Here is a 12,274-nt window from a genome sequence, read left to right on the forward strand (position 1 = left end):
TACAGGAAAAGGTGCACGTACCAAAACTGTGCATTGTGGTAGTAGTATTTATAACTAGAACAAAGGGGAAACTACCTAAATATTTAACAATAAGGGGTCTGCTAAGCAAACGGTGACAAGTTGATGGGACAGAATATTCCAGAACTGCAAGAGGATGGTCATGGAGTCCACAGGACAACATGGAGACCTGGTTCGAAAGAAATAGACAAAAGACTCCCAAAATGTGGACCCATCTGGATTAAAAGTAGCTTTAAAAGTTAGAAAAAAAAACTAGTAAGCCATCTACCACCATACTAACAGTACCTGTATCAATAAAGGAGTTCCGAGGTGATTTTTTCCCTTTTCTCTATTTTTTTTGAGGGGCAAGCTGAGGCAGCTATATGGTTAATTTTAATTGCTTTAAAAAAAATCTCTACATGCTTGTTCTTTTTTTTTCTTTCTTGATACAAAGTCTTGCTCTGTCACCTAGGCTGGAGTGCAGTGGCTTGATCTCGGCTCATCACAACCTCCACCTCCCAAGGTCAAGCGATTCTCCTGCCTCAGCCTCCCAAGTAGCTGGGATTACAGGCGCCCACCACCACGCCTGGCTAATTTTTGTATTTTTAGTAGAGACAAGGTTTTGCCATGTTGGTCAGGCTGGTCATGAACTCCTGACCTCAGGTGATCCACCCGCCTCAGCCTCCCTCCCAAAGTGCTGGGATTAGAGGCGTGAGCCACTGCACCCCGCCTGCTTGTTCCTAAAACAAAAGAAAACAAAAAAACCCAACATGACAGGAAAGTGTGTCTTAGAAAGTCAAAGTCCCAGCCAGGCATGGTGGCTCACACCTGTAATCCCAGCACTTTGGGAGGCTGAGGTGGGTGGATCACGAGGTCAAGAGTTCGAGACCAGCCTGGCCAACATGGTGAAACTCCGTCTCTACTAAAAATACAAAAATTAGCCGGGTGTGGGGCCGGCGCCTGTAGTCCCAGCTACTCGAGAGGATGAGGCAGGAGAACTGCTTGAACCCGGGAGACGGAGGTTGCAGTGAGCCTAGATTGTGCCATTGCACTGCAGCCTGGGTGACAAGAGCAAGACTCTGTCTCAAAAAAATTTAAAAAAGAAAGTGAAAGTCCCACAGAGAAAACCCTAGACCAGAGAACAGTAATAGTGGGTTAAATAGAAAACTCTATTCCAGAATTTTCTCTGCGCATATTGTACATTATTACTATTTTATTGTTGCCAAAATGGAATTATTGTTGTTTGGGCACCTAACAGTGTGTCCCTGACATCCGTCCATGGCAGTGCTCATATGACTCTGCCTTCTTGGTGCCTGCTGCATGACATTCCGTCGTGTGGTAATTTATTAACAGTCTTTGCTCATGGACACTTAGATCATTTCCAGTTATCGGGTTTTTGTTACAGGTACCCATGGACCACGCATCTTTACAGAGTTGGACGAATAACTTTAGAAGGCTGACTACTGAAGGCTGATTTGTGAGGGTAACAAGTCACATGCAAGGTACAGTTTTAGGAGATTCTTACAAGTGATGCCCCCAAATTCTAGACCCATTTCTAGGAGGTCAGGGTCACTCCGACCCCCACCCCTAGCTGGCTTCCAGGCCCTGGCCCCAAGCTCCCCTCTGCCTTCCATGGGCCTCAGCTTCCCAGACCATAAATGAGTTGGGTTGATGGTCCGTTGTACCTTTGAGCCTGTGACTCCTGGTGCACTGGGACCAGCTCCTACTTGCTCACAGGAACAGACGGATACGTTTCCAGGAGTTTTTCCAGCTGGCTGTTACATAGCTATTACTATATATTTTTAAAAGGTCATGAATGTCCAAACTCATTTCTTCCTAATCGTTTTACACCCCTGACTGTCATCTCTGCTCTCGATGTGATCTGCACCTGCAGAGACTCTGGAGAACCAACTGCCAGGTGCTACCGGGCACTGATTCCCAGATCCAAACTTGGTGAGTTGGTGGCTTGAAGTCAGCCGGGTGGGAGTACTTATGCTGTGAAAATCCACAAACGCTACAAATTGAGCTCCCCACCCCGTTGTTAATTATTCACCAGCATATCACTGCCTTTGATCCTTTAAAACCAGGCCCTAAATGTCTGCATGGACCTTTCTCTAATGACCAAGAGGAAGAGAGTGTTACTGCAGCGAGAAATATGAGAGAGGGAGATCTTGGAGCTTAGGTAGGGGCTCCGTCTTAGCCATGTGAACTTGGCAGGTTAGAGTCTCCATTTTCTCTTCTGTAAAATGGGGATGATGATGGCAGCCATCTTGCAGGGTCGTTGTGAGCCGCATTAAGAGGGTTCGCCCTATCACACCTTACTAGGAGCAAACATTTAGGGAGCCGCAGGCTGGGAGTCAAATCCCTGCTAAGTCACTTAATATGTCTGAGACTCAGTTTCCTGTCAATCAGGTGGTGGGCAGAACTTTAGAGACCCAGAATCAGGGACTCTAAAATGCCATCAGGTGGGGAGGTGGGGAGAAGTTGGCTGCCCCACCGCTGTTTTCCTTCCCCTTCCTCCCCACACTCTCAGCTCACTTCTGCCCCTCTTCCCCCAAATCTGTCAGGAAGCCCCTGGATGCACAGGTGGGTCAAAGGATGTCCACAGGACCGGCCAGCGGCTTGAGGTGGCCGAGGGATAGGGAGTGGGACATGGGGCTGGGGGTCCCTTGCTCCTCACCGCCCCTCCTCTGGTCAGTTTCAGAAAGCAGCAGAGGCCATGACCCCTTGGAAGAGCCCCCAGGCCAAGGAGCCCCGCAGAACCCCTAACCTGGCCTGCACCCACTCCTGCACCCTTCTTGGGGATCAGGGAGGTAGGAGGGAGGCAGGGCAGGGCCCTGCAGCCTTGCCCTGTTCAAAGGGTTTGAGGAGCTGCCCAAAGGCCCTGGGGAAGGTGAGCTGGAGGAACTTAAAGCTAACAATAAAACAACACAGAAGTGGCCAGTCTGCCAGAGCCCTCTCTGCAATGATCCCTCACCACCCACCTCAGCAGCTCTGAGAGGGAAGTCTGTTCTCTTCCCCACTTTGCTCAGAGGCCCGAAGGCAGTCCCCCAGGATCACACCACAAGGAAGTGCCTATGTGAGATTTGAACCCAGAGATGGTGCTCAGAGCCCAGGCTGTGGACCCTCCTTCCCATCCATTCCTCATGGGGAAACTCAAGGCCCAGAGAGGCCAGGAAACTCTCCCGTAGCTGCACAGCATTCTGGGACCTAGGCTTCCCAGGGAGTAATGGAACGCAGCTGGGTGAGCAGACGCCAGAGACCAGGGTTAAAGTGAAAGAGTCAGCCCAGTTTGCCCGAGGCTTTCAACACTGAAAGTCCTGCATAACCATTTAGTTCCAGCAAACTGGGAGGGTTGGTGACCCTCCAAAGCCCCAAGGATGGCTCTGCTGGGCGTGAGCTCAGGATACAGGAAGGAGGCCGGGAATACTTGGGGCCTGGTCCGTGCACCGGAGGCCGAGTCTCCCCACCCCGGGTCCCTGGACACCTACTTGTGGGGCTGAGGCTGCAGCCGGCCAGCAGCAGGGCAACAGCCAGAGGGAGCGTGCCGCGGTCCATGCTGTCCACGTGGGGGCCTGTGCGCTGGGCCTTATCCAGTGTCCAGTGGCAGGGCTGCGGGCGGGCACCGGGGCCGGCGTGGGCTCGCACGGGGACCCGAGGGGAGCAGGCGGCCGGAGCGACGGCGTCCCTGCTCCAGCCTTCTGGGGTGGCGGCCGAGGGGTCAGGAGAAGTGGACACAGGGACGCGGGGCTGGGCTGGAGTTGCTGTCCGAAGGATGGGCGGGGAGGGGGTGCTGGGCTCCAATGGATGGCAGTGACGGCAGCAGTCCTGGCCCCAGGGCGCAGATGAAGGCTGTGGTATGACCGGCAGCAGGGAGCTCCCGGCTCATCCAGCCCGGCCGGCCCAGGGAGGCAGGAAATGCGCTTCCTTAGAGAAGGGGCTGGGCCAGGCCGCCTGCCAACCGGGTAGAGGAAGTGCCACGGGCTTTGTCACTGGGTGGGGGGCCCTGGGATGGGGGGAGGCAGTGGGGTGGGAGGGCCCAGGCTCTAGGCTTGTCTCCCCAAGCACCCCACCCTCCCATCCCACCCTCTCCAAGGCTGGCGGGTGGGACGCATCAGGCAGCCCCACAGATGAAAACAATCACCCTAACAGCCCGCCGAGGGGAACTTTCAGGGGGCTGGGCTTGGCTAAAGTAGTTCCTGTAGAATTTGCGACCCACCTGAGCTCACTGATCCCATTTTGCAGATGAGGAAACAGAAATCCGATGTGTTGAGATCACTGGTTCAAGAAGATGGTAGCGCTGGGATCCTGCCCACCTCCACCACTTCACGTCTTGTCGGGCACCAAACCCGGCCTACTAAGTGCAGTTGACATGGGGCTGCCTAACAGGCAGGAAAACTGAAGCTCAGGCTAGGGAGGGAAGTCCCAAAGTGGCACAGCAAGGCAGCTAGGGCTGGCGTCTCTGGGCTCAGAGGAGCTGCCCAGGGCCACACAGTTCACGTCTGACCCCTTCATGGGTGGAAAATCCTTCACCGACAAAACACAGCTCCAGGCCGAGTGTAGTGGCTCAAGCCTATAATCCCAGCACTTTGAGAGGCCGAGGCAGATGGATCACTTGAGGTCAGGAGTTCGAGACCAGCCTGCCCAACATGGTGAAAACCCATCTCTACTAAAAATACAAAAGTTAGCCGGGCATGGTGACGTGCGCCTGTAGTCCCAGCTACTTGGGAGGCTGAGGCTAGAGAATCACTTGAACCTAGGAGGCGGAGGTTGCAGTGAGCTGAGAGATCAGACCACTGCACTCCTGGCCTGGGTGACAGAGTGAGGCTCGGTCTCAAAAAAAAGAAAAGAAAAAACAAGAAAAAAAAAAGACAGCTCCAAATTATGAGGACTTTAATGGCACTTCTGAAGTCACGTGGCCCTGGGTTCAAATCCGACTCTGCTTGCTCCTAGCCATGAGACCGTGGACAAGGCCCCTCAATTCTCAGCACCCCCTGTTTGCAAAGTGGGGCACGATGCCTTCCTGACCAAGCCATTATGAGATTTCTGAGGGTGAGGACACTACAGCACTGAGCCCTGGGACATACAGGAGATGCTTCCCCATCAGTGCTCCCTGAGCTGGGTGACAGTCCCCAAACTGTCCCATGTTCATTCTGCAAACAGTAAGCGCACCTACTATGTACCCACCGTGGGACTACTCACAGGTAGCACCCAGGGCCAGGCCCATGAAAGCTCAGAGAAGGAATTCTGGGCCACCTGGAGGGCCTGGTATTTAGGCCTGCCCTTTGAAAGACTGGGTGAGTTGGGGGTGGGGAGAAGAAGGGGTGAGGAAAGCATGCCAGGCAGGGGTGCCAGACTAAGCAAAGGCACAGAAGCAGGAAACAGTTGGACCACCGTGAGACCAGCAGGGGTGTGGTGGGGACAGGAAGCTGGAGAGGCAGAGTCTGGCCCTGCATTGGGAGGGCCTCAAATGCCAGGACTTTGTCCTTAGGGCCACTGGGAGTCATGGAGAGTTCTTGAGCAGAAGGACGCTGGCAGAGCTAGGCTTTGAGAGGCCAAATCTTTGTGTGTGCTGGCAGGACCCACGGTGAGATGGAGCCAGAAGGTTCTTCTCCCTGGATCCACCTGCCCTGGGTCACAGGTGGAGAAATTGAGGCCCAGGGAGGGAGGAGAAGGCTGAAGCCCTGGGTGCCTCTGGAGGGAGGATGTCTGTCCAGGGTCTGAGGCCTTGCCTCTCCGTGCTTATTGGCCGGCCCGGGTGACAAGAGTAGGCCATGTGTTTGTCTCTGCAGGAGCTGTCACAGCGGCTGGGAGGGTCGGCGTGGCTCTTTGGGTGGGGATTAGGGATAGTTTTGCTCGCCCAGCCTTGTGGCTGCCTGGCCAGTTTGCAGCCAAGCGTGGCTGTGAGGTCAAGGGAGCGTGTCCTCTCCCAGGGGGCCGCCCTGAGAAGGGCATCTCCTCTGCCTTTTCCTGTAACCTCGGAGATGAGGCCATGGGCACTGCGAGGCAAAGGGTGGCTCGGTGGGGGTTCAGGGGTGGCTCTGAGGTTTCCACAGGCCCCAGACCAAGATCTGTGCCCCAGGGACAGTTAATCCAGCCCTAGGCTCTGAGCGCTCTCTCTGCACCAGGGCCCGCCCTAGGCGTTCACCTTATCAGCTCTGAATCCTCACAGCCACCCCAGGAGGTGGGTACCGTTATACCCCCACTTTACAGAGGAGGAACCCCAGCTGGAGGGTGGTGACCCCAGGGCTGCCTGGGTCCAAGCTCACCTCCTTCCCTGCCACCATCCCCTGAGCTGAGTTTGGAGTGAGGGACAGATGTGGCAGGGGCTGCAGGTATCACAGGGTGTTGGGGGCATCTGGGGCAGTGACAGGGACCCCACAGGAGGCTCTTCCCAAACCTCCCTCCCTCCCCTTCCCTCCACGCTGCACAGTCTGTCCCCATCCACGTTGTAAACAAGACCCAATGGATTCTCTAGAAAGCAGGAGAGACTCCAGATGGACTCCAGGAAGAACTGGGGCCCCGACACCAGACACCTCATGGAGGAAGGAAGAGATTGGGACCACCGTGGGTAGGGGGTGAAGCGGAAGTCACCTCTGGTTCCCACAGCACCCTGACCTTCCCTGTCACACCTAAGCCTGTGTGCAGCCATCTGCATGTAACTCTCTACTTGATTAGAAGCCCCACGAGGGCAGAGACTTTGATACCCTTTGCACTGCTGTGTCCCCAGCACAGAGCCCAGGGCCTTTCGGCTCTTGAGATAGATTTGCTGAAAGCATGAGGGACCCTAGAAGTCAAGGCAGGGGTGGGGGTCATGGAGGCCCAGAGAAGTGGGCCTTGTCATTGGTTCCCAGGAGAAAAGGCCAGTCCTGGACTGGGTCTCCTGCCCCAGGAAGCCTGGTGGCCACATGGCCTCCCTGCTGGGCACAGGCCTTGGGGTAGCTGTCTTCTACGTCCCCCAGCTGCACTCTCCCTCTTGTGGGACACATCCACTTCCCCACCCCTGCAGAGGTCAGAGGAGGCAGGAGGAGGGTCCATCTTCCAGCCCCTTCCCTGCAGGGTCACTGCATACTGGTGGCCTCCCTCCACTGAAGGCCACGGTCCTGTTGGGGACCCCCTCCACCCAGCCCTGTCCAGCTGTGGACTCAGCTCCTCCCCTGGCCCCTTCAGGCTGAGGGTGGTCACAGCCCACGCCGCTGCCAGCCCTGGGGTTCTGCACCGTCCCTTGGGGCTTCCCTACACCCCGACCACACCTGTGTAAACAGACCCTTCACCAAACTCTCCTCTAATGATCCTACTGGAACGTGCCATCTGTTTCCTGCCTGGGCTTTGACTGATACTGATGTGTTCAGGTGCCGTCTGTCCACACGCCCGAGAGACGCATGGCTGATGGCCAGGCCCCTGTGCCTGGACCCCACAGAGGGCAGATGCACACTTTCTGCTCTTTCTTCCTCCTGGCTGGCCAGGAAGGCCAGGGCTGCAGGAAAAGACAGAGCACGTCCACCCTGGCCACTGGCCACTGAAGGAATTTCAGGCGGCCCCCAGGGACCCACCAGGCGGCTGACTGTCTCCAGCACTGGCCTGGAGCCAGGGGCCATTGATAACAGCAAGGCCAGACCCACAGGGCGGAGCAGGGTGCCCAGGCTCTGTCCTACACTGGCCAGGTGGCCTCAGGCAAGATCTTTGTTTGTTTGTTTGTTTGTTTGAGACAGAGTCTCGCTCTGTCACCCAGGCTGGAGTGCAGTGGCATGATCTTGGCTCACTGCAACTTCCGCTTCGTGGGTTCAAGCAATTCTCCTGCCTCAGCCTCCCGAGTAGCTGGGAACATGCACCATCACACCCGGCTAATTTTTGTACTTTTAGTAGAGGCGGGATTTCACCATGTTGCCCAGGCTGGTCTTGAACTCCTGACCTCAAGTGATCCACCTGCCTTACCCTCCCAAAGTGCTGGGATTACAGGCGTGAGCCACCACACCCAGCCAGATCTTTCCACTTTCTGAGCCTCAGTTTCTTCATCTGCACAAGGGGAGGGCAGCCTGCTGGTCTGGAGGAGTTCAAAGGGCAAGACAAGAACTGGAATTGCACCACCATCCATGAGCTTGCCTGGCCCTGTGCCAAGTGCCACTTTGCAGCCACTTCAGTGGCTGAGGCTGTCATGTCGGCATTTTACAGTGGAAGAAACTGAGGCTCAGGTTTGCAAGGCCACAGGGCTGGGAAGAGGCAGAGGATAATTGAAATCCAGGCCTTTTTCCCTTGGCTTCCAGAACATTCTGTCCTGGCTTTCCTCCCACCTCACCTCCCTGGTCACCTTATCTGTCTCCTCCCTGGTTCCTCCTTGTTCCCCCAGGGTTGGTTGCTGGCCCCTTCCTTCTTTGTTTACCCTCACTCCCAAGCCAGGTTTTCTCAAACCTTTGTGACCCTGGCGTCACGTCCCAACACAGACCTGGGACTCAGACTCAAATAATGGAAACAAGCATTTTGTGGTCCTGTAGATAGATTTGCGGCTGTGATGCCCTCCAGTAACCCCCAACCTGTTGCATTTTCCTTCACTACTCGTCAGAAGCTCATCTGTTGGTTTGTTACCCACCAACGAGTCTCGGCCATAAAATATAATGCCCTAGACTGTTGCTACTCAAAGTGTGGTCTTGTTTCTTCTGGAAGCTTCTTATAAATGCAGATTTGAGCCAGGCTTAGTGGCAAAAGCCTGCAGTCCCAGCTACTCAGGAGGCTGAGGCAGGAGGATTGCTTGAGCCCAGGAGTTCAAGGCTGCAGTGAGCTGTGATCACGTCACTGTGTTCCAGCCTGGGTGACAGAGCAAGACCTTGTCTCTAAAAAATAAAAAATGAAGGACCGGGTGTGGTGGCTCACGCCTGTAATCCCAGCACTTTGGGAGGCCAAGGTGGGTGGATCACATGAGGTCAGGAGTTTGAGACCAGACTGGCCAACATGGCAAAACCCCGTCTCAACTAAAAGTACAAAAATTAGCCAGGTGTGGTGGTGGGTGCCTATAATCCCAGCTTGGCACTTGGGAAGCTGAGACAGGAGAATCTCTTGAACCCAGGAGGTGGAGGTTGCAGTGAGCTGAGATTGCACCACTGTACTCCATCCTGGGTGACACAGCGAGACTCTGTCTCAAATAAATAATAAAAATGAAAAATGAAAACATTTTAATAAAAAGAAATGCAAGGGCTGGGCACAGTGGCTCACGCCTGTAATCCAGCACTTTGGGAGGCCGAGGCAGGTGGATCACCTGAGGTCAGGAGTTCGAGACCAGCCTGGGCAACATGGTGAAACCCTGTCTCTACTAAAAATACAAAAATTAGGTGTGGGGTTGCGCGCCTGTAATCCCAGCTACTCATGAGGCTGAGGCAGGAGAATTGCTTGAACCCGGGAGGCGGAGGTTGATCTCAGCGAGCCGAGGTCACACCACTGTATTCCAGCCTGGGTAACAGAGCAAAACTCCGTTTCAAAAAAAAAAAAAAAAACAAAAAGAAATCAAACTCTTAGGTCCTGTCCCAGACCTGCTGGATCCGAACCTGCGTTTTCACAAGATCCCCAAGGGAATCGTGTGCACGTCAACGTTTGAGAAGGCCTGTTCCAGGCAACCTTGTCCAGACAACAGCTTTAAATACCATCTAGATATCAAGGGCTCCCGACTGTATGTCTCCAGCCAGAACTCCCCCTGGCTCCAGGGCCCTGGATGTCGTATCTCAGACTCCACACACTGAAAACTGGGCTCTGTTCTTTCTCTGCAAACTGCTCCTGCCTCAGTCTTTCCATCTCAGACCTTGACCTCCCCCTACTGCACAAGCCTTGGGGTTGACCTTCGGTCTTTCTCTCATGTCTTCATCCAAGCCACAGCAAATCTGGCAGGCCCTCCCTCAGATTCCCAGGGACTGTGGAATATGGCTGCTTCTCACCACCCACAGCCACCTCCCTCTTGGAATGTCACAGTCCCCAGTCCCTGCACTGAGCTCACCTTGCTTCCAACTTGCCCCCAGCCTTTTCTCCGCTATTATGGGATCTTGAGTCCAATTCCGTCCTGGCTCTGCTCAGCACCCTCCACTGGCCATCGTCTCCCTCAAAGTCAAAGCCAAAGCCCCTCAGGCCAATGAGGTTCTCCCTGCCCCCTCTTCAGCCTCCCCTTCTGCTCACCTCCACCCTACTCCACCCCAGCTCCTTGCTCTTTCTCAAATGTGCCAAGCATGCGCCCACACCAGGGCCTTTGCACCTGCTGTTACTGCTCGCTGAAACATTCTTCCCCTAGGTCGCCACAGGGCTCACTCCCTCATCCCTGATCAAATGTCACATGGCCAGCGAGGTCTTCCTTGAGCAGCGCGTTTAAAACAGCCCTCTCCTCCCACTAGCAATGGGCCCACATGGCACCATCTGACACTAGATATTGTTTTTTTGTTTGTTTGTGTTTGTTTGGAGACGGAGTCTTGCTCTGTTGTCCAGGCTGGAGTGCAGTGGCGTGATCTCGGCTCACTGCAACCTCTGCCTCCCAGCGGATTCTCATGCCTCAGCCTCCTGAGTAGCTGGGATTACAGGTGCTCGCCACCACACCTTGCTAATTTTTGTATTTTTAGTAGAGACGGGGTTCCGCCATGTTGGACAGGCTGGTCTCGAACTCTTGAGCTCAGGTGATGCACCATCCTCGGCCTCCCAAAGTGCTGGGATTACAGGCGTGAGCCACAGTACCCGGCTGACACACTAGATATTGTTGATTGATTTGTCTTCCTTTCCAGAACAGAAGTTCTATGAGGACCGGGGTTCTGCCTTGTTGGCTGCTGAATCCCCATCACTAGGAGTAGTGCCTGGCCCGGCAGGTGCTGAATCCCCATCACTAGGAGTAGTGCCTGGCCCGGCAGGTGCTGAATCCCCATCACTAGGAGTAGTGCCTGGCCCGGCTGCTGAATCCCCATCACTAGGAGTAGTGCCTGGCCCGGCTGCTGAATCCCCAACACTAGGAGTAGTGCCTGGCCCGGCTGCTGAATCCCCATCACTAGGAGTAGTGCCTGGCCCGGCTGCTGAATCCCCATCACTAGGAGTAGTGCCTGGCCCGGCAGGTGCTGAATCCCCATCACTAGGAGTAGTGTCTGGCCTGGCTGCTGAATCCCCATCACTAGGAGTAGTGCCTGGCCCGGCTGCTGAATCCCCATCACTAGGAGTAGTGCCTGGCCCGGCTGCTGAATCCCCATCACTAGGAGTAGTGCCTGGCCCGGCTGCTGAATCCCCATCACTAGGAGTAGTGCCTGGCCCGGCTGCTGAATCCCCATCACTAGGAGTAGTGCCTGGCCCGGCTGCTGAATCCCCATCACTAGGAGTAGTGCCTGGCCCGGCAGGTGCTGAATCCCCATCACTAGGAGTAGTGTCTGGCCTGGCTGCTGAATCCCCATCACTAGGAGTAGTGCCTGGCCTGGCTGCTGAATCCCCATCACTAGGAGTAGTGCCTGGCCTGGCAGGTGCTGAAGAAGCTTGTGAGTCAATGAGTGGGTTTGGCCACTGGGTTATACGGCTCAAGGTCTCACGGGCGATGATTTGAGTCCCCAGGGTATGGGTGCTGGGGGCATTCTGAGCCCAGGGACAGGGTCTCCGAAGAGGGGGAATGACTCCCCAAGAGTAGGGTTTGGTCACGTCCCGCCAGACCCTACTCTGTTCTAGAAGAGCAGAGTCCCTTAAAGTCACCCTCTCTTTCCCCAAGGAAGGGGCCCTGGGAGCTGGAGCCTCCAAATCCTGGGTGAAATTGGCCTTCCTGATGAAACACACCCCCCTAGAGCTAAAGAACCCATAAACCCCCCTAGGAGACAGAGGATTCCACTGGGCCAGGATTCTAGAACCTCTGAGTTGTAAGGGCTCTGAGCTCATAGAAAGAGAAACTGAGGCCCAAGAGGGAAAGGGACTCACCCAGCACTCCCAGTGTTGGGTTTACAGGCGTGAGCCACCGAGCCTGGCTTATTATTATTTCAGTGTATATTCCCACCATGGCAACCCATGCAGGAGCCCACGCACTAGAACCCCTGGGCACAGGGAGAAGGTCTCACCCCCTGCCCCTGCTGCTGTGCGACCTGGGGCCAACCACACAGCCTCTCTGGGCCCACTTCCCTAGTGAGGGAGCCCTGTGCGCACAGGCTGCACGTGTCCAATAGGGCTCCTGGCCCCCACTCCTCTAAAGCCCCCCCTCGCGGAGTCGCCAGGCCTTCCTGTTTACTCGAGGCCCCTAGAGCGGCTGGGAGGCGACAGCCTTGGCCTCCTCTGCTCCCCACTTCCTTCCTCT

At 55.4% G+C, this 12,274-nt stretch overlaps 1 protein-coding gene across 2 annotated transcripts in view; it reads right to left on the reverse strand.

Moving 5' to 3' along the window:
- The window catches only part of ENG (endoglin), a 39,918-nt gene extending 35,674 nt beyond the window's left edge, over nt 1-4,244 (reverse strand). Inside the window, exon 1 of one of the 2 annotated variants that reach the window (XM_031014561.3) lies at nt 3,489-4,244. In XM_031014561.3, coding sequence (XP_030870421.1) covers nt 3,489-3,555 — 67 coding nt within the window. In that variant the 5' untranslated portion in view covers nt 3,556-4,244. The remainder of the gene's footprint in view (nt 1-3,488) is intronic. The other variant, XM_031014560.3, reaches the window with a different exon arrangement.
- Nucleotides 4,245-12,274: the final 8,030 nt, after the last annotated feature.

This window comes from Gorilla gorilla, chromosome 13 (assembly GCF_029281585.2).
Source record: "Gorilla gorilla gorilla isolate KB3781 chromosome 13, NHGRI_mGorGor1-v2.1_pri, whole genome shotgun sequence".
Classification (NCBI taxonomy): Eukaryota; Metazoa; Chordata; class Mammalia; order Primates; family Hominidae; genus Gorilla; species Gorilla gorilla.